The sequence below is a fragment of the Cervus elaphus genome, chromosome 12 (assembly GCF_910594005.1).
Source record: "Cervus elaphus chromosome 12, mCerEla1.1, whole genome shotgun sequence".
In the NCBI taxonomy this organism is placed as follows: domain Eukaryota; kingdom Metazoa; phylum Chordata; class Mammalia; order Artiodactyla; family Cervidae; genus Cervus; species Cervus elaphus.
The window spans coordinates 73,833,096-73,855,507 of NC_057826.1; the positions used below are offsets into that span (position 1 = coordinate 73,833,096).

General features: G+C 39.7%; 1 protein-coding gene and 1 pseudogene across 1 annotated transcript; both read right to left on the bottom strand.

The window, feature by feature from the left end:
- Positions 1-2,734: 2,734 nt before the first annotated feature.
- Positions 2,735-10,536, bottom strand: LOC122705321 (inactive ribonuclease-like protein 9). Its single transcript, XM_043920608.1, has 2 exons — positions 10,456-10,536; positions 2,735-4,188 (listed from the first exon to the last, which is right to left on the bottom strand). Exon 2 carries the CDS (start codon positions 4,180-4,182, stop codon positions 3,634-3,636), a length of 549 nt encoding a protein of 182 aa, XP_043776543.1. The 5' UTR covers positions 4,183-4,188; positions 10,456-10,536; the 3' UTR covers positions 2,735-3,633.
- Positions 10,537-14,957: 4,421 nt separating this feature from the next.
- On the bottom strand, positions 14,958-19,340 carry LOC122705685 (annotated as a pseudogene).
- Between the last annotated feature and the right edge of the window lie 3,072 nt (positions 19,341-22,412).

Here is a 22,412-nt window from a genome sequence, read left to right on the forward strand (position 1 = left end):
AATTTTAAAATATGTGCAGTGTGAAAGTGCTTCTCAAACTCAGATGCAAGAAAAGTGTGAATTTTTTTTTTCTAAATTCAACATATCTGCATCAAAATTTCAACTCTCACGGGTGGCAGCAAAATTTACCTTGGTTGTTATTTTAGGTTCCTTCAAACTATTTGGCTTGCCTGGTGGCTCAACTGGTAAAGAATCCACCTGCAATGCAGGGGAGCTGGGTTCTATACCTGGGTTGGGAAGATCTCCTGGAGAAGGGAAAGGCTACCCACTCCAGTATTCTGGCCTGGAAAATTCCATGGACTATACAGTCCAGGGAGTCTCAGAGAGTCAGACACAACTGAGCGACCTTCACACACGCACATTCAACCTATTTTGGGTTTCCCTTGTGGCTCAGCTGGTAAAGAATCTACCTGCAATGTGGGAGACCTGAGTATGATTCCTGGGTTGGGAAGATCCCCTGGAGAAGGGAAAGGCTATCCACTCCACTATTCTGGCCTGGAGAAATCCATGGACTGTATAGTCCATGGGGTCACAAAGAATTGGACACGACTGAGTGACTTTCATGTTCAAACTATTTTACATAATTTAAAAAGTCAAATTATCTGAATTTGTGTTACTAAAACAGAAAGTTCAGTTTCTTTCTGTGTGTGTATATTTTGATTGGCATCATTACAGTTTCTCATTCTGTTATAAATTATCAGTATATTGAACATAGTGTTGTTTGACTCTCACATTTCAAACAGCTAAAAATCTAAAATTTTCACTTTTTGGTATATACCCACAAGAGTTGAAACCAAGAACTGGAACAGACATTTGCACATCTCTGTTCAAAGCAGCACTATTTACAATAGGCAAATGGTGGACATGTTCATCAGTAAATGGAAGAATAAACAACATGTGTTATGTACATTTAATCAAATATTATTTAGCCCTCAAAAGGAAGGAAATTCAAACATATGCTACAATGTGGATGAAAGCTGAAGTCATTATGCTAAGGAAAATAAACCATCACAAAAGGATAAATAATTTCACCACATTCAAGTAAAATTAATATGCGTCATCTCAAGGGACACTAACAAAAAGAATAAATTGTAACAGGATAATGTTCACCTTAGTAGTTTTGTTTTATTGAGAGGAGACTGTGCTAAGGGCACAGGACAATAATCTTTTGCAATCTTAAGATGCATAAAGCTGGAATATTATTAATAAAGAATGTGAATATGTAATGTAGCAATCCACATTCATTCCTCTTTTATTCAAAAGTTTAGTACAAAGACACAGCAGAAAGTAAATGTATTCATCTGATAAACATTCATCAAATATCTTCACGAACTGTATTATCTTAGGGAATCTAGTGGGTAGGAGTCAAGATCTAGATTTTTATGCAATATTCGGTAAGAGGAACAACCTGTGTAAATAATCATTGTTCTATTTCCATGGCTTTAATTACAGAATGTGTAATGATCTGATAATTTACCTGGAGAAAAAGAAATACATTATGATGATTACATAAAAAATAAATATATTTATTGTATGTTATAGAACCCCAAGGTACTTGAGATGAACATGATGCAAATGAGATGGTCCAGGGCACATACCCAAGCTTGCCTATGTGGAGAATTTCTTCAACTGATGTCTAGAAAGGTGGTTTTGGAAGGTGTCATGGTGACCTCAAATGTTTTATGGAATCTTCATTCACTCAGAAATTACAATCAAAAGTTATGAGTTTCCACATGAAAGTGCTGTCTAGAGGCTTGATTTTCTTAGTCACAGAATTGGGGTCTGGCAGCACTGAACCCTAGGCCCTTGTTGATAAATGAGGACCTAGCTCTGAGTCTAAAGACAAGGATAGGGAATGGGACATGGAGATGGGGATGTCCCATGCATGTCCCTCTGGAAATGGGGATGGAGGACATGTGCAGACTGGATTGCAATGAAATGTGTAAGAATGATAGGCACTCTCCCTCCCATCTCTCCCCACTCCGTTTTATTCCCTTTTCAGTAAGTTATAGGGAATAATGATCAAAGGATATCAAGGAATTTTACAAAGGGAGGGAGAAGTTGTTACCAAAACTGGACAAATTTCTTTTCCCATACTGGATCTCCAGCCACTTTCGGAAGTGGAATTTTCTCAGATGAAGCCACAGCTACAGCAAGGTGAGAAAAAGAAATGGTGAATGAATGTGACTATGCCAGAAAGTTTGTATTTGTATAAATAGTGATGGCTAAGCTAAAACAAAGATGTGAGAGGGACAAATTAGAAGATTGGGATTGGCATGTACACATTGCTATAAAAAGTGGATAACTAATAAGGACCTACTGTGTAACACAGGGAACTCTACTCAATACTCTATAATGACCTATAAGCAAAAAGAATCTTAAAAGGAGTGGATATTATGTATAAGCCTAACAGATTTACTTTTCCATACACCTGAAAGTAACTGACATTTATATAGTAAATCAACTATAATCTAATAAACAGTGAAAAGAAAAGAAGTCAAGATATGGGAATTCACACAAGCAGCATTGGACAGCTGAAAAGTACTTTGGGAAGTTTGCTATTCTGAATATTAGGTATTTATGCTGAGATGATTCTTGTTATATCTATATTTTCCTGTCCCCATGAGTACTGTGTTGCATGGAAAGAAGAGAACAAGTGAAAATTCTACAAATATACCAACTAGGAATGTGAATTTCACAATGTTACAGGGGGTTCCCAACTCTTCTTTAAAACAAATATTTATTTACTTAATGTGCCAGGTTTTTGTTGTAGCATTCGAGGCCTTGATCTTCTTTGTGGCATCCAAATTTTTAGTTGGAGCTTGCGGCATGTTTACATTTGCAGCATGTAAACTCTTGGATTCAGCATGCGGGATCTATTTCCAACACCAGAACTGGAAAGCAGGGTCCCTGTATTGGGAGCCTAGAATCTTAGCCACTGGACCACCATGAAAGTCCCTTCAATTCTTTTTGTTTCAAGTTGTGTCACAGAGGAAGGTCAGGCAAACCCAAAAACCCCACATAAGCATTCCAGAGACACCTAGCTACATCGATGCACTTTATTATTTCTACTGAACCAGAAATTCACATGAATACAACTTTGGAGCTTCCGTTGCGGCTCAGCTGGTAAAGAATCTGCCTGTAATGTGAGAGACCTGGGATCAATCCCTGGGTTGGAAAGATCCCATGGAGAAGGGAAAGGCTACCCACTCCACTATTCTGGTCTGGAGAATTCCACAGACTGTATAGTCCATGGGGTCACAAAGAGTCGGACATGACTGAGGGGCTTTCACTTTCACTTATCAGCAAACATTTCATATTCCTCTTGGTGCTGGTCAGCCTTTCCCTGCAGGCACTCACCCACATGAAAAATTCAAAGTGTGCTAAATTCTGTGACCTGTTTGAATCCGTCTCAGAGCACTATCTCTTAATCCAGCCCACCTTTCCTTTGCCTAGTGTAAGGAGAAAAAGGGCAAGCAGCTAATGATGAAAGTGAATGGGATAAAAATTTCCATTCTCAAGTTTGACTTGTAAGGATCAGTAAGGGTAGGATTCTATCTTCTTGCTGTAACATCTTAGAGAATATACTTCTAGAGGGGTGGAGGGAAAGAGATTTTCCTGGTGGATGACTCTTTATATGGCCAAAATATCAATTACAGACACAGGGATAATTTCTCCAACAATATCATCCCATTGACAAGTGATAAGGACCCATCCCTGTCTGTAAGATGATGTGTATTCACAAAATGGCATCATGGTCCCACTTTTTAAAGCACAATGCACTCCAGATATTATTTGCTGGCTCCTGTGACATTTCCTAACCCCATTTGTGCATTGCACAAAAATGTTATGACAGAGCTCTTGAATGTCATTATATGATGCTTGGAGGAAGAAATGCTCTTTAACACAATGAAGCCTATTGTGAACACGTTTCATCTTCATTTCTTGATTGCAGTAGCCTTGATCAGTTAATGGCATTTCAGAATTAATAATGACATGGGTTTTGAACGCTTCCTTGGTAGGTGGTTTGGTAGGCCCTGTAGCATATAAGTCATCTATATAGTCTTCTAATTCTTCTCGTCGTTCATCTGATAAAGATGGATCATATATCCTCACAAACTGCAGTGGCTTCAGCAGCAGGAAGAGCAGAAACAGGGGCTGCATGTTGATCAGAGCCCCCATGTTTCCCTGAAGGGAACACAAGAGAGAAGGAGTTATGTCCACTGTGAGGCTGTACCTTCTGTTACCCTGGAGGCCCATTTCTACCACCTTTTGCTGTTCTGAGATCTAAGACTTTGGACCATTTAAAAATTGACAACTCAGGATCTATTTCAATACCTGTAAAATATTTACTCCAAGGTGACCTTAGGGGAGCTACACTCAGTCTAGAAGACTGTGGGTAGGAGAGGGAAAGGTGAAGGAAAATGGAGAGAAAAGGAGAAAGGCAGGGAGAGACAACAGTGAAGAGAGAGAGAGAGAAGGAAACAGAAGAACTGAGGAAGAGAGCAAGAGACAGATGAAGGGCAGGAGGGAAGGGTAAGTGAGGACAAGAGGTCGAGAGGGCAGTGGGGCAGGAGGCAGAGAAGAGGCTCATGTGCTCCCTCCTTCTGAAGTAAATGCATCTGTTCTCTTCCTGGAGTTAAGAACTTGCTCTAAAGAGCTGTACATGATTCCCTTTTCCCCCTCACCAACATCTTGCTTTTCTGAGGACCATTCTTCATCTTGGGCTTCCCTCATAGTTCAGTCAGTAAAGAATCTGCCTGCAATGCAGGATACTCGGGTTTGATTCCTGGATTGGGAAGATTCCCTGGAGAAGGAAATGGCAACCCACTCCAGTATTCTTGCCTAGAGAATCCCATGGATGGAGGAGCCTGATGGACTACAGTCCACAGGGTCACAAGAGTTGGACACTACTGAGTGATTTCACTTCACTTCATTCTTCATCTTCTGACTTTCTCCTCTTGCTCATTTCTGAACATTAATACACTTGCACAAGGGATCAATCAAGACCCATCATGTCAAATGAGCACCAAATGTGTGTGGATTGGTGTAAATACTGTTACCATCACCTCATTGCCTGGAATTGTGGGTCCATGTTACAGTCTCCTCTGCCTCCTCTCCCCACTCAGAAGAACTCTTCCACTAAGGTATGTTATTGACCTTGTGAGCCTTTTTTAAATCTTTTCTTTAAGGAAGACTTCATGATTCCTTCTCAGGTTTTCCTATGTCTAAATTCTTCCCATCCTGTGTGCCTATGTGCCATCACGGTACCCTCATCATCAGAGACTTCACAGTCACAACTTTCCTTTCATATGTGTGTGTCTCCATGTCTATTCACCCCACTGGAGGCTGCACTAGTATTTCCCCAATACTTGTCATATACATGGACAAGTGTCTTTACCACACAAATATGGGAAACTGGGTAGTTCCTTATATTTTTTCAAGAATTCTACTACTTAAAAAGAAATGGAAATATTTAATATAGCACCTACTTCTGAGGCACATCTTTATAACGCTTCATGCTAATCATGTTAAGGGACTTTAAGAAAAACATTCCTTAAGGGAACCATCTTACCTGTCTCCTGAGAAACCTATATGGGGGTCAAGAAGCAACAGTTAGAACCCTGTATGGCACAATTGATGGGTTCAAGATCGAGAAAGGAGTAAGACAGGGCTGTCTTCTGTTACTGTTTGTTTAACCTATATACTGAGCACATCATGAGAAATGCCGGGTTGAATGAGTTACAAGCTGAAATCAAGATAGGCGGGAGAAATATCAACAACCTCAGATATGCAGATGATATCACTCTAATGGCAGAAAGTGAAGAGGAACTAAAGAGCCTCTTGATAACGGTGAAGGAGAGTGAAAGAGCCAGCTTAAGACTAAATATTAAAACAAAAGACCAAGATCATGGCAGATGGCCCCATTAGAAGATTTCCCCTTCTATTACACCAAATAGAAGGGGGAATGTGGAAGTTGATACATTTCCTCTTCTTGGACTCCAAAATCACTGTGGACAGTGACTGCAGCCATAAAATCAGAAGACAATTGCTTCTTGGCAGGAAAGTGATGACAAATCTAGAGACAAAAGCAAAGACATTACTCTGCTGACAAAGGTCCATATAGTCAAGGCTATGGTCTTCCCAGTAGTCACGTATGGTTGTGAGAGTTGGACTGTAAAGAAGGCAAAATGCCAAAGAGTTGATGCCTTCAAACTGTGGTGCTGGCAAAGACTCCTGCAAGTTCCTTGGACAGCAAGATCAAAGCAGTCAATCTTAAGGGAGATCTACCCTGAATATTCACTGGAAGGACTGATGTTAAAGCTGAAGCTCCAGATTTTGGTCATCTGATGCAAACAGATGACTCATCGGAAAAGTCCCTGATGCTAGGAAAGAGTGAGAGCAGGAGAAGAGGGTGTCAGAGAATGAGACGGGTGGACAGCATCACTAACACAATGAACATGAACTTGGGCAAACTCCAGGAGATGGTAAACGGCAGGGAGGCCTGACTTACTGCAGTCCACAGGGCCACAAAGAGTCAAAAATGACTGGGTGACTAAACAACAATAACAACATCAACAACAAGGGAGCCTGAGCAGTAGTGACCTGTGGTCCAGAAAATAGGCCCAAGTGCTAAACATCAGGGCACAGTCTACTATTTAGTGGAAAGTGTCATCATTTATAGAGGATTCTTGGGTCTATTGATCACTTTTTATCCCTGTCCAGATCTGACTGTTAAGCAACAATTCTCCAAGGAGGCTTTCTTCCCAGGTGAAGGCAAGTACCTTAGGTACACTAGAGAGCAGTCTTCTTGGCCTATCTTTGCCCATGGTCTTTTGCCTCCTTTATTCTTTGTATGGTCAAAGCTTCAGAGAGTGGATATGATCAGGACAGGGCTAGAGATATCCTGATACTGGGAATATTGACCTCCCATAAGAGTGCCAGAGCTTGAAATAGTAATAGAGAAGACCAAAGTTGAACGGCTGAATTAAGTACATTCTTGAGGTTGCCTTAAAGTAAAAATAAAAATCATAAATAACAATGCCTAAGATCGTAGGCAAGTATACGCCAAGCCCTGAGTTCAGCACTAACAAACATCGTCATCCAAACAAGCTTATGATAAAGCTATTCTTACAGTTTTGTTTTTGTTTTGATAGTAAACAGTATCTCTTTGTGAAGGGACATTGCTTCAAATTTTACTTTAGGTCTGGCAGAATCTTGGTTCAAGCCTTTTTCGCAAGTCAGTCTGATTTTCACATCTCTGCTCCTCAGTGCTATTGTATGACTTCCTTCAGTCTCGCTTCCCCACCTGAGGCTAGAATGTACCTCCTTCCCTAGGTTGACTTTGTAACTCTAGAAGAGACTACCAGAAACACACAGACCACCAAAGTGGCCAGTACAAAACTTGTCTCTGAGTCACTGGAGAGCTGTAAAAAAACAGATCCATTTCCCACAAAGCCTGGCTGTGCTGCTGCAGGACAGTTTTATGTTTTTTTGTTTGTTTACTCCACTGTGCTCTTGGTAGAAGAGAAGTCTTCCAATGGGGCAAACTCAAGTTATTTTCTAATACTGAAAATAACCCAGAGACCATGACCAAGGTGGAGATGGATATCAATATTTGACTCCAGGGTGGATCCAGTTTGTAGACATGTGAGCAGACAAGGGGCGCTACAATCAGGTCGATCTGGGGACACACATCACAAAGTGGAGAGAAGAGGAAATCTGAAGATGGGAAATCGGAGATTAGGCCAAGAAACAAACAACTGATCCTAAGTGTCGATGTGAGAGAGGGCACTCTGTGTGTGAGCACGTTCAGAAGCCATTCCTCACACCCCTGCTTTCACTTTCTCATCAGCCTCCTCAAGGTGTCTCTTCAGCATTGTGATCCCATTGGGACAAACCAGGGACCTCTGTACACATTCCCAGAAAGGGGACCCTGGAGTCTCTGTGGCATCTTGGGCTGGAGAGAGCAGGACAGGGTGACCATGGCCAGTGGAGTTGAGGCTCCTGTAGCACCAGGGCCAGGACAGCACTTCATTTTGTATGTCCTCTAAGCTCTTCATCCTTTGTTTATGAGTTCATGTTGTGGTTTCAGGCTTCTTAAAATCTTCATTCACCCCCAAGTATATGTGTTTTCACTCACACGCTATCTTATGTCTTTATGGATTTTCAGAAAGTTTAAGCCTTTCATCCATCTGGAATTTATATTGAAGTATAAGAGGTGGTGATTTTTTTTTCACATGGTTTATATGTAATTTCAGTACTGATTATTTGGAGAATAAAGTTCATTCACTCACCTCTAAGTTAAAATTTTACCTTATGCTGTGTAAAACCTAGACAGGTGGAATGGGGAGGGAGATGAAAGGGAGGTTCAAGAAGGAGGGGACAAAAGTATACCTATGGCTGATTCATGTTGATATTTGGCAGAAAGCAACAAGATTCTATAAAGCAATTATCTTTCAATTAAAAAATAAATTAATTTTAAAAAGTTACCTTAAATATTTAACAGGGCTTCCCTTGTGGCTCAGATGGTAAAGAAACTGCCTGCAAAACAGGAGACCCAACTCTATCCCTGGGTTGGGAAAATCCCTGGAGAAGGGAATGGCTGCCCACTTCAAAATCTTTGCCTGGAGAATTCCTTGGAAACAGGAACCTGGCAGTCTACAGTCCATGGGGTCACAAAGAGTCAGACAAGACTGAGCAACTAACACTTTCACTTACGTATTTGATAATTCTTTTTCTGAATGATTCACAGGCCTGGAAAAAGTTAGTTTTCACTCCAAACAAATGAGGGGAAATGTCAAACAGTGTTCAAACTATCTTTTTAAAAAATTTTTAAATAGTAAATTTAATTTTTAAATTTAAAAATTTTCAATTTTACCATTGAAAAATGTTCAAATTGTGCTCATTTCTCATGCTAGCAAGGTAATGCTCAAAATCCTTCAAGCTAGGCTTCAGAGTTCATGAACCAAGAACTTATCTTACGTACAAGCTGGGTTTAGAAGAGGCAGAGGAACCAGAGATCAAATTGCCAACATTCATTGGATCATAGAGAAAGCAAGGGAATTCCAGAAAAACATCTACATTTGCTTCTTTGACTACACTAAGGCCTTTGACTGTGAAATCACAACAAACTGTGGAAAATTCTTAAAGAGATGGGAATACCAGACTACCTTACCTGCCTCCTGAGAAACCTGTATGCAGGTCAGAAGCAACAGTTAGAACCAGACATAGAACAATGAATGGACTGGTTCAAAATTGGGAAAGGAGTATCTCCAGGGTGTATATTATCACCCTGTTTATTTAACTTCTATGCAGAGTACATCATGCGAAATGATGAGCTAGAGAAACCCAAGCTGGAATCAAGATTACTGGGGGAACTATCAACAATCTCAGATATGCAGATGATACCACTCTCATGGCAGAAAGCGTAGGGGAACTAAAGAGCTTCTTTGATGAGGGTGAATGAGGCGAGTGAAAAAGTGTTTTGTTGTGTCTATGAATGGACCCAGAAATTTGCGCTTTAAACAAATTCACAAGGTTATTCCTCTTTACTTTGAAACTTGTTTGGGAGTGTTAAGGCAGCTTAGATTATAGGCTAGGAGGGGCCTGAGAGAGGCTGTCTGTCTAAAGCATTTTCTCCTAAAGTGTGGGTCCTGACTCCCAGGTCAGAACTCTATTTACAATTTTAAAAAAATTGAGACTAGTCAAAGACTCCTTAGGTACATGAATATATATATATCTCTGAGGGGTCATTAAATGTTTTCAGCGTAAATCTCTTTAAAGAAGAAAAGCAGGATTTGTAAATACAGCTTAATATGATGCATCAATGGACAATAATCATAAAATCATTTTATAGCCCCAACCACAGAATAAAAGTGAAATTTGTATCTTTCAAACTGCTAATAATTATTACAGTTTCCAAATTCATTGCTGGTGAGAGTGTGATAAGGGGAACAATCCTATATTTCTGGTTATAGTGAAAACTTTGGCAAGTGTAATAAAAATTTTTTTTTTAATCTGATACTTTTCCCCCAATTTCAATAGCTTGAATTCTATGTACCATATTTTAGATGGCAATATGGACAGCAAGTTTTACTGCATAGGAACAAAAATTTCAACTTCGAAAACATAAATGTCCAAGAATTTAAGGAAAGTTTAAGTTGCCATGGATGTATTCATGGACACAACAAAAACACCACTACAATTGTAACTGTAAAAGCTAGTATTTGAGATAATCAGTGTTCTATATTCATTGAATTTATAGATTCTTAGGATGGATTATTTTCCAGAATATACAAATATATTAATCAATGAAATTTTACAGATGCATAATATTCATAATATTATTCATAATATTCATAATACAGCAAAGGGAATGTCTGGTTTTAACCAGACCAGGGGCAGGAGTGCAAAAAAATTAACTCAAACTCAAGAGGACCTGTATTGACTCACAGAGACAGACGTCCAGGACACACAGCAGGATGAAGAAATCCAGTCCTCCACTAGACTATTGTTTTCTCTCTCACTCCACTCTGCTTTCTATGCTAAGTTCATGTGGAGGCAGGGCCTCTCCACAGAATGGCAGGGTAAATCATTAACCATCTTTATAAGACTATGTAGGGTCACGGAAAGATGTGCCATCCTCTCTAACTTTCATCCAACACAGAAAATAACCTTTCTGATTGGTCTCATTTTTGGTCCATGCTTTTTTCTCAGAAGAAAAGGCAAAACCACACAGTTAAAACCCTGACAATTGCTGACAAAAGGCTGCTCCCCTGCAATACAAACAAAGGAATGGACACCAAATACAAAAGCAGCAAATGCCCATTTGAAAAGGCGGGGGGAAATAAAACACAGAAGATATCTACAATGTGGTCCCAAATAATGTTTGAAATAAAGATTACATGGTGAGGGAGGCGGAGCCCCAAACATAACCTTATTCAACTGCTGTTTCTGAGCAGTTTATTTCTTATTGTGATCTTGAAATTTGTCAGTTTCTCAAAGTTAAAATAAATAAATCTGAGGAAGTGTCATTGAAGAAATGTGCCTTTAAGAGCTGATTTGGGCATATTATCCAATATTAAGTGCCAGTTTCTCAAAATGCCACATTTTTATACCAGCGAACTCCTACCCTTTATCAGCATCAGGAAATGTCAGTTCCTTAGCTTGAATGGTTGAATAAAGAGAGAGTCTAAACACTCAGTCCTTAGAATTAGACTTACCCTTTGTGAATAAATCCCAAAGTATCTTTCCATTAAATTCAGGGGAAAAAAGTCTCACGTTAGGCATATTTAAATTTATGCTTTTACAAACATAAGGAGGCAATATTTATGTTTCAGGCCTTCATACCCATAACCGAACTGAGAATGGGGTCAGAATGAGAAAACCTGGAGAACAATGTGATCCTTACGGGTCATTAGAGGGTCAAAGTGTGTGTGTGTGTGTGTGTGCTCAGTCATGTCCGACTATTTGCAGCCGCATGGACTGTAGCCCGCCAGGCTCCTCTATCCATGGAATTTTCCAGGCACAAATACTGAAATTGGTTGCCATTTCTTACTCCAGGGCATTATGCCAACCCAGGGATTGAACCTGTGTCTCTTAGGTCTCCTGCATTGGCAGGTGGATTCCTTATCATCAGTGCCACTTGGAGGTCCCAGAGGGTCAATGGTTCCCCTGAAACACAGTTGTTGCTCAGTTCAAATCATGTCTTCCCCTTAGGGTCACTGTGATGACCTGAGTATCTGAGCTTACAGAGGTGCACCGAATGGACAGACACAAAGTAGAAATGTGTCCAGGGAGACAGATGTGCTGTCAAAGCAAGAGACTTTATTGGGAAGAGGGGCCTGGATGGAGAGTAGTAGGGTAAGGAAACCCAGGAGAAATGTTCTGCCATGGGACTGCAGTGTTGGGCTTTATGGTAATTGGGCTTACGTTTGGATCCTTCCTGGTGGAACATGTGTCAGTCAAGATGGAGTCCAGCAAGGATTCTGGGAGGTTGCTGGGCCTTATGGACAGGAGTCTCGTCTCTCCTTTTGATTTTTCCTGAATTCTTCTGGTTGGTGGTAGCTTGTTGGTTTTGCATTCCTTACTAGACCCTCTAGTTTAAGATAACTTCTGCAAGTGGTTACTACGATGCTGGGCCAGGGTGGGCAGTTATAGTCAGTGGTTCTGTTAGTGGTTCTAACATGAAAGAAATTTAATTTAAAATTTCACTTCTTAGTATATACCCAGAAGAATTGAAAGCAAGACCGTGAACAGATATTTGTACATGCATGTTCAATGCAGCACTATTCACAATAAACAAATGGTTGAAGTGTTCATCAGTGGAAGGATGAGTAAACAACATGTGACACATACATTTAATCAAATATTCAGTTCAGTTCAGTCGCTCAGTCATGTCCGACTCTTTCTGACCCCATGAACCACAGCACGCCAGGCCTCCCTGTCCATCACCAACTCCTGGAGTTTACCCAAACCCATGTCCATTGAGTTGGTGATGCCATCCAACCATTTCATCCTCTGTCGTCCCCTTCTCCTCCTGCCACCAATCCCTCCCAGCATCAGGGTCTTTTCCAATGAGTCAGCTCTTCGCATCAGTTGGCCAAAGCATTGGAGTTTCAGCTTCAACATCAGTCCTTCCAATGAACACCCAGGACTAATCTCGTTGAGGATGGACTGGTTGGATCTCCTTGCAGTCCAAGGGACTCTCAAGAGTCTTCTCCAACACCACAGTTCAAAAGCATCAATTCTTCAGCACTCAGTTTTCTTTATAGTCCAACTCTGACATCCATACATGACCACTGGAAAAACCATAGCCTTGACCAGATGGACCTTTGTCGACAAAGTAATGTCTGTGCTTTTTAATATGCTATCTAGGTTGGTCATAACTTTCCTTCCAAGGAGTAAGTGTCTTTTAATTTCATGGCTGCAATCACCATCTGCAGTGATTTTGGAGCCCAGAAAAATAAAGTCAGCCACTGTTTCCCCAACTATTTGTCATGACATGATGGGACCGGATGCCATGACCTTAGCCTTCAAAAGGAAGGAAATGCTTACCTATGCTACAAAGAGGATGAAACCTGAAGCCATTATGCCAAGGGACATAAACAAGCACAAAAGCAGGAATAATTTTACCACAGTTAAGTAAAATTAATGTGCATTATCTCAAGGGGCTCTTAACATAAAAAATAAATTTTCATGGGAATTAAGGAAGGGATAATGTTCACTTTATTAGTGTGGTTCTATTAAGGAGAGACTGCTAATGGGCAGAGGACAATAATCTATTGTAATCTTAATATGCATAAAGTTGTAAATTACTGTTTATACCTATCTTAGAAAATCTAGTAGGTCAGGGCCAAGATCTGATTTCTTATGCAATAAGAATAATCTGTTATAATAGATAAAAGGAACAATCTGTGTAAATAATCATTGTTCTACTTCCATGGCTCTAATTATAGAATGTGTAAAGATCTGATCTTTCATCTTGAGAAAAAGAGATGTATTTTGATGGTTTCTTGCCTAGTTACTACTATAACTAGTTACTATACCATATTCTCAAAAATATATTTTTTGTATGTTGTATGTTGCAGAACCCCAAGATTTTGAGGTGAATATGGCCTAGATGAGATAGTCCACAGCACATACCTAAGCTAGACTATGTGGAGAACTTCTTCAGCTGATGTCTAGAAGGTTGACTTCTAGAGGATGTCACGGTGATTCTCAAAAGGGTGGTGGGGTCCTCATTCACTAGACATTACAATCAGAAGTCTTGAGTTTCCATGTGAAAAGTTGTATCAAGAGACTTGATTTTCTGGTGTCCTTTACTTAGTCACTGAATGGGGTCTGGTAGCCTTGGGCCCTAGGCTCTGTTTCCTTACTGATAGATGAGGACATTAGCTCTGAGTCTGAAGATAAGGATAGGGAATGGAAGATACATGCAGATTGGATTGTAATGAAACATGCAAGAGAGACAGGCACTCCATCTCTCCTCACTATGCCGTGTCCCATTTTCAGTAAGTTATAGAGAATAATGATAAAAAGATAATAAAGAGTTTTACAAAGAGAGAGAAGTTATAACTGAAACAGGACAGATTGATTTCTTTTCTCACACTGGATCTCCAGCCTCTTTTGGAAGTGGAATATTCTCAGATGAAGCCACAGTGACAGGAAACTGAGGAGAAGAAATAGTGAATAAATGTGACTATGCCAGAAAGTGAGGAATTGTGTATAGTTTTGTGAACAGTGATGTCTAAGCTAAAACAAAAATGTGGGAATCCACGAAAGTAGCACTAGACAGTAAGAGTACTTTGGGGAGTTTGCTATTCTGAATATTTAGGTATTTATGTTGACATGGCTCTTGTTAGAATCTATCCTATCCTGTTTCCGTGAGTATTGTGTTGTATAGAAAGAAGAGAACAAGTGGAAATTCTACAAATGTAGCACTAGGAGGAAGAATTTCACAGTTTCTCAGGTGTCTCCCAATTCTTCTTGTTTCAAACTGTGTCACAGAGAAAGATCAGTCCAAACCCAGAAACTCCACATAAGCATACCAGAGAACTTCACTGTGTCAATGCACTTTATTATTTCCATTGAACCACAATTCACATGAATACAACTTTGGAGCATACCTCAGCAATCATTTCCAATTCCTCTTGGTGCTGTTTATCCTTTCCCTGCAGGTATTCATCCTCAAATCACATTCAAAATGTGCTAAACTCTGTGACCTGTTTAAAACCACATCTCAGAGCACTATCTTTTAATCCAGCTCACTTTGCCTGGTCTAAGGAGAAAAAAGGCAGGCAGTGAATGATGAAAGTAAATGGGATCAAAATTTCCATTCTCAAGTTTGACTTGTAAGGATCAGTAAGGATAGGATTCTATATTCTTGCTTTAACATCTTAGAGAATATACTTCTAGAACTGTAGGGAGAGGATACTATCTCGGTGGATGACACTTTACATTTTAATAATATCAATTACAGAATCAGGAATAATTTCTCCAATATAATTTCTCCATTGACAAGTGATAAAGACCCATCCCTCCCTGTGTATTCACAAAATGACATCATGATCCCACTTGTTAAAACACAATGCACTCTGGCTATTTACATTCCAGCTCCTGTGACATTTCCTAATCCCACTGCTACATTGCACAAATGTGTTGTGACAGATCTGTTGGATGTCCTCATATGATGCTTGGAGGAAGAAATGCTCTTTAACACAATAAAGTCTATTGTGAACACATTTCATCTCATTTCATCATTATAGTGGGCTAGATCAGTTAATGGTCTTTCAGAATCAATAATGACATGGGATTTGAACATTTCTTTGGCAAGTGGTCTCATAAGCCCTGTAGCATATAAGTCATCTAAAGTTTTCTAATCTTTCTTGTTGTTAGTCTGATAAAGAGTCATCATAATGTCCTCATGAACTGTAGTGGCTTCAGTAGCAGGAAGAGCAGAAACAGGGGCTGCATGTTGATCAGAGTCCCCATGTTTCCCTGAAGGGAACACAAGAGAGAAGGAGTTATGTCCACTGTGAGGCTGTGCCTTCTGTCACTGCGCAGGACCCATTTTTACTACCTCTTGCTGTTCTGAGCTCTAAGACTTTGGACTGTTTTAAAATTGACAACTCAAAATCTATTTTAATACCTGTAAAATAAAAGTGACCTTAGAGGACATCAGTCTAGAAGACTGTAGGTAAGAGAAGGAAAGGTGAAGGAAGAAGGAGAGTAAAGGAGAAAGGGAGAGAGGGGGAAAAAAGGTGAGGAGAGAGAGAGAGAGAAGGTAACAAGGAAGAACTGAGGAAGAGAGCAAGAGAAAGATGAAGGCCAGGAGGGAAGGGTAAAGGACAAGCGGTGGAGAGGGCAGTGGGGTGAGAGGCAGAGAGGAGGCCCATGAGCTCCCTCCTTCTGAAGTCAATGCATCTGTTCTCTTCCTGGAGTTAAGAGCTTGTGCTGAAAAGAGGTGGACTTGATCCCCACTTCCCCTCACCAACATCCTGCTCTTCTGAGGACCATTCTTGATCTTATGACTTCTTCCTCTTGCTCATTTCTGACCATCAGTGCCCTTCACAAGGGATCAAACAAGACCCATCATGTCACATGAGCACCAAATGCTGTGTGGATTGGTGTAAATACCATTACCATCACCTCATTGCCTGGAATTGTGGGTCCATGTTGTGGTCTCCTCTGCATCCTCTTCTTGCTCAGAAGAGCTCTTCCACTAAGGTGCATTACTGACCTTGTGAGTGTTTTTCCCATCTTTTTTTTTTTTTTAAGTTAGACTTCATGGTTTCTTCTCAGGTTTTCTACTCCTAAATTCTTCCCATCCTGTGTGCCCTTATGAAGATATAAATCTCATCATCATAGATTGCACAGTCATGACCTTCCTTTCCCCTGTGTGTGTCTCCATATCTATTCACTCCACTTTGCTGCTGCTGCTGCTAAGTCGCTTCAGTCGTGTCCGACTCTGTGTGACCCCTTAGACGGCAGCCCACCAGGCTCCCCCGTCCCTGGGATTCTCCAGGCAAGAACACTGGAGTGGGTTGCCATTTCCTTCTCCAATGCATGAAAGTGAAAAGTGAAAGTGAAGTTGCTAAATCGCATCCGACTCCTAGCGACCCCATGGACTGCAGCCTACCAGGCTCCTTCGTCCATGGGATTTTCCAGGCAAGAGTACTGGAGTGGGTTGCCATTGCCTTCTCCACAAAGGAATGGATACAAATACAAAAGCAGCAAATGTTTGTTTGAAAAAGTCAAGGAAAAATCAAAATCTGCAACCTGGTCCCAAATAATGAAAATAAAGATTTTATGGTGAGGGAGAGGGAGCCCTAAACAAAACCTTATTCAACTGCTATTTCTGAAGGGTTAATTTTTAATTGTGGTCTTGAAAGTTGTCAAATTCTCAAAGTTAAAATAAATAATTCTGAGGAAGTGTCATTGAAGACATATATCTTTAAGAGCTGGTTTGGGTGTGTTATCCAATATCAAGTGCCAATTTCTCAGAATGCCACATTTTTATATTAGTAAACTCCCATCCTTTATCAGCATCAGGAAACATCAGTTCCTTAGTTTAAGTGGTTGAGCAAAGACAGTCCAAACACTCAATCCTTATAATTAGACATACTTTTGTGAGTAAATCCCAGAGTATCTCTCCATTCAGTTCAGGAAGAAAAATCGCACCTTTGGCAGCTTTAAATTTGCTTTTCACAAACATAAGGAGGTAATATTTATGCTTCAGACTTTCATATCTATAACTAAAGTGAAAACGGGATTAGTTTGAGAAAACCTAGAAGGAAATGTCATTCTCATGGCTCATAATTCGGCACATGTCTTCCCCTTAGGGTCACTGTGAAGACTTGAGTATCTGAGCTTACAGAGGTACACAGAATGGACAGACACAAAATAAGAAGCCTTCAGCAACTGAAAATCAACCTTCAGAGCACAAATGTAGAGCAATTTCAACATCTTATTTAGCAAAATGGAATCAAAACCAGGTTTTAGATGAAAAAAATCTCTCAATTGATTGCATTTTCCTGCAAATCTATACTTACTCATGCCTTGCCTAGTTGCTCACTGTATGATTCTGAAAAATATTTTAAAGATTTTTTTCCTGTATCATGTCAAAGTGAGTTTATAAGGTACAGACCAAGATATTGCCACTGTTTTTTTTTTTTTTTCCACTGGTTTGTTTTGATTTTATAATTTGCTCCTTGACAGATTAGGAATAGCAGGAATATGAAAGTATCAAATATGTTAGGAAAGAGGATCTCATATTTTCTTGAGAAAAGGAAAATACATCCGGTGAGACAAATGTTGTATATCAAGAAAAAGTAACACAGTTTCCAGTGTTCATTCCATATACCACAAACACACGTACACACAAAAACTCACTCCTCAATATATAGTGGACTAGAGATCAAAGTAATATTTAGAAAACAACACTAAAGATACTGATACAATTATACTATGGTATTTTTCATAATTTTGGAATTAGTAAGGAATGTCTTTGTTACACAAAACAGGTGTACAAGAATAAAGAAATTAAAGATAAAGAATGAAAGACTTCCTTACACACACATAGACTGAATTACATACCCCTATACATGAGTACACAGAAAATCTTACTGAAACATATTGCATAACAATAGTTTCTAATGGCAGAAACCACCCAAATTGAATTTTGAAAACCAACATTAGCTTAGAAAACAATTCTTAAATATGTATAATATGAAATTACTTTCCAAACTTAAATACAAGGAAAGTACAAATTTCTTCTCTAAACTCAATATATCTGCATCAAAAATTCAGCTCAACAGTGGCAGCATTTACCTCGGTTCTTATTTATGTGTCTTCTTTCTTTTATACATAATTAGGAAAATCACATCACCTGAATTTGTCCTAAAACAGAAAATTTAGTTATTTTTTATGTCAATATTGCTTGACACTATCACAGTTTCTCTTTCTGCTAAAAATTATCTGCAAGAAATTGTTATCAAGGTAAAAGCAGCCAAGAAAACATCTGAAGACTTGAGAAACTCATCAAGGTTAAAAGACCCAACCACCTGAGACCTGCACACACCCTAATCTTGTCAGCAACCCCATCCTTGAGGACTGTTGTTATAAAACTCTTCATCACCTCTTCCTGGGGGCGGACACATAGTTTCTCAAGCCAGGAGCTTTGTTCCCCTTTGCCTGGCAAAGTAATAAAGCTATCCAAAGGGCAACCAAAACTGTCTCTGAGATTTGATTTGGCACTGGTGCAGACAGAAGCTGAGCTTTCAACACCAAATCTCGTCAAGACCTGTAAGTGACACAGACTAGGAAGGAGATATCTCAAACTTGAAGATCCTCTCAGAGGAGGGACAGAATGAGCCATATAGTAGACACCCTAGCACTGGGGCCTGACACTGAGAAGATGAACCCCGTTAGCTGGTTTGAAAACCAGTGGGACTTGGTCCTCTGCTAAGAAACTGAGTTTCCACTATTGAAGAGTGAGAACAAAGAGTCTTCCCTGGTGATCCAATAGCTAAGACTCTGAGCTTGCAACGTTCAAAGATTCTGAATGTTCAAAGATTCTGAATGCTGCTATGAAGATCGAAGGTCCTGCGTGCAGCAACTAAGATCCAGTGCAGCTAAATAATTAAGTAAAAAATGTTTTTAAAAAAAGAGTCAGAACAAAGATGTTCTTGTTTTCAGTCCCAGTGCAGAGACACCAAACTGATAACTGCCTAGTATTCTGACCAGCCTGCCAGGACCTACCCGGCATGCCCTCCAACACACATGGGGCTCCTGCTCAATCTCCTGCTCCAGTGCTGCTCCCCGCTGCTCAAACTCATGTCCACTGAGTCAGCGATGCTATCTAACCATCTCATCTTCTGCTGCCCCCTTCTCCTTTTGCCTTCAATGTTTCTCAGCATCAGGGTCTTTTCCAATGAGTCGGCTCTTCACATCAGGTGTCCAAAATATTGGTGCTTCAGCTTCAGCATCAGTCCTCCCAATAAATATTCAAGGTTGATTTCCTGTAGAATTTACTGGCTTGTTCTCCTTGCAGCCCAAGGGACTCTTCAAGAGCCTTCCCTAGCACAACAGTTCAAAAGCATCAGTTCAGGATGGGATTAAAGTGAGGTGACTTGGCAGGGCTGGCACCTTCCACAGTGACCACGGCATATACTGACCTCACCGTGTCTCTTTCCATGATGAGTGTGTTATGGGGTATCATCAGCTTTCCAGATGCTCTGGTTCATCCCTAAGGATCCCAACTGGGGAGCTGTTATCGCTATGTTGGTGACCTGTTCCGTTTGCTGCTATCTCTTTTGGCTGATTGCAATTCAGGCCCAACTCAACCCTCTCTTTGGACCACAGTTGAAAATGAAACATTCTGGTACCTCAAGTATCATTGGCCTTGGGGAACTGGCTTGCTCACCAGTACTGAGTCACTGAGATCATAGAGAGAACTCATCTAGATGAAAAAACACCTCCATACCCAGACCACATCCCTTGACTCGCCCACTGTGGCCATCAGCTGCCTTAAATTTTCACCCATATTTGAATATCATAATCTACAATGCAGTAATTTTTTCCTGTCGCCCTTTTTACACTTTGATGAACGATGTGCCTGTTTAATCTAAACTATGCTGCCTCTGTAAAATATTTATGTATACTCTTCTGAGATCGAAAGTGCTGTTCTTCTGAGAAATAACACTACTCTCTTCTTGGAATTCTGTGGATTTAAAGATGGCTCCTGCCTGCTCACAACAGGAGAATCAGCAAAATGCTTAAAAACTGTTACATGATAATAAGTCTCCAGTGGGGCAGTCAGTAGGAGAACATGTTTAAGGGAAAATCTGTCCCACAAACTTATAGCAAAGTTTATTATACCAAAGTATGAATGAATTTCAGGATAAATTCCGTATTTCTGCCATTTTTTGTAATAAATTATTTTTCTGCTTTCTACGAAGGGAAAAAAGCATCAGTTCTTTGGCACTCAGCCTTCTTTATGGTCCAACTCTCACATCTATACACGACTTCTGGAAAAACCAGAGCTTTGACTATATGGACCTTTGTTGATGAAGTGATGTCTCTGCAAGACACTGTCTAGGTTTGTCATTGCTATTGTTTCTCTTGTCTGAAGAGACTGATCCAAAAAAGTATTGCAAAAGTTAACAAATGGGGCTGAACTTTAAAGTTTTTGAACTGTGAAGGAAACTGTCAACAAAATGAAAAGACAATCTATTAAATGGGAGAACGTATTTGTAAATGATATTTCTGGTAAGGCATTAATATCCAAAATGTATAAGGAACTCATATAACTCAATAGAAAAAAAAACAACCTAATTAAAAAAGGGGCAGAAGGCCTAAATAGACATTTTTCCAAAGAAGACGTACAGGTGGCAAGGATGAACATCAACATTCTAGGAATGAGTGAGTTAAAATGGATGGGAATGGGTGGATTTAATTCAGATAACCATTATATCTACTACTATGGGCAAGAATCCCTTAGAAGAAAAGGAGCAGCCAGTAGGAATGGAAAATGGCAATGATTTTAGAAGACATTTCACATTTCCTACAAAACTAAACATACTTATTATATGATCCAGCAGTTGTACTCAGTGGTATTTGCCCAACAGAGATGAAAATGGATATCTACTTAAAAACATGCACACAGATATTTATAGCAGCTTCATTCACAATTGCCAAAACTTGGAAGCAATCAAGATGTTCTTCAATAGATGAATGGATAAATAGACTGTAGTACATCCAGAAAAATGGAATATCATTCTGTACTAAAAAGAAATAAGTTAACAAGCCATGAAAAGATATTCAGGGACCTTAAATGTACCTTAAAGTCCCACAACATTTTATGTTAATTATATCCCAACAAAGTTGGAAAAAATACGTGTGAATGTGTGCGTGTGTGCTGCCAGGGTGAGGGGAGGTGTAATGTGCTTATAAAAGGAGATCATGAGGGACATTTGCAGTGGCAGAAATGTTCTGTATCTTGACTGTGTTAATGTCAATATCCCAATTTTGATATAGTACTACAGTTTTACATAATATTGTCATTGGAGAAGCAGGTAAACAATACATAGATTACTCTTGATTATTTATTACATCTGCATGTAAATCTATAATAATCCCAAAATAAAATATTTAATTTAAAATCATAAACAGAGGGTTTTGTCATACATTGATATGAATCAGCCATAGATTTACACTGAAATGTTGTGAAGTAATTAGCCTCCAACTAATAAAAAAAAAAATTAAAAAAAAATAAAAACATAAACAGAAAGGCTACACACTATATGCATTCCTTTACCTCAAAATTAAAGAATCATAGATATGGAGAACAAATCAGTAGTTACCAAGGGTGGAAGAGTTCCTTGGTGGTAAGGGAACAGTTCTGTATTTTGACTATCATAGTGATTACATGAATCTATACACAAGATAAAATTACATATAACTACACCCACACTCACACGTCTGTCTTTCAGGGCTCAGTCGTGTCTGACTCTTTGTGACCTCATGAACTACAGCACGCCAGGTTTCCCTGTACTTCACCATCTCCCAGAGTTTGCCAAGTTCATGTCCGTTGAATCAGTGAAGCCATCCATCCATCTCATCTTCTGCTGCCCTCTTCTCTTGCCTTCAGTCTTTCTCAGCATCAGGGTCTTTTCCAATGAGTCAGCTCTTTGTATCAGGTGGCCAAAGTACTGGAGCTTCAACTTCAGCATCAGTCCTTCCAATGAGTATTCAGGGTTGATTTCCTCTAGGATTGACTGGTTTGATATCCTTGCAGTCCAAGGAACTCTCAAGAGTCTTCTTTAGCACCACAGTTTGAAAGCATCAGTTCTTTCGGACTGAGCCTTCTTTATGATCCAACTTTCACATCTGTACATGACTACTGGAAA

What these genes read in the sequence shown, in the direction of transcription:
- LOC122705321 (XM_043920608.1), bottom strand. Translation starts at nt 4,182, where the DNA reads ATGGGGGCTCTGATCAACATGCAGCCCCTGTTTCTGCTCTTCCTGCTG.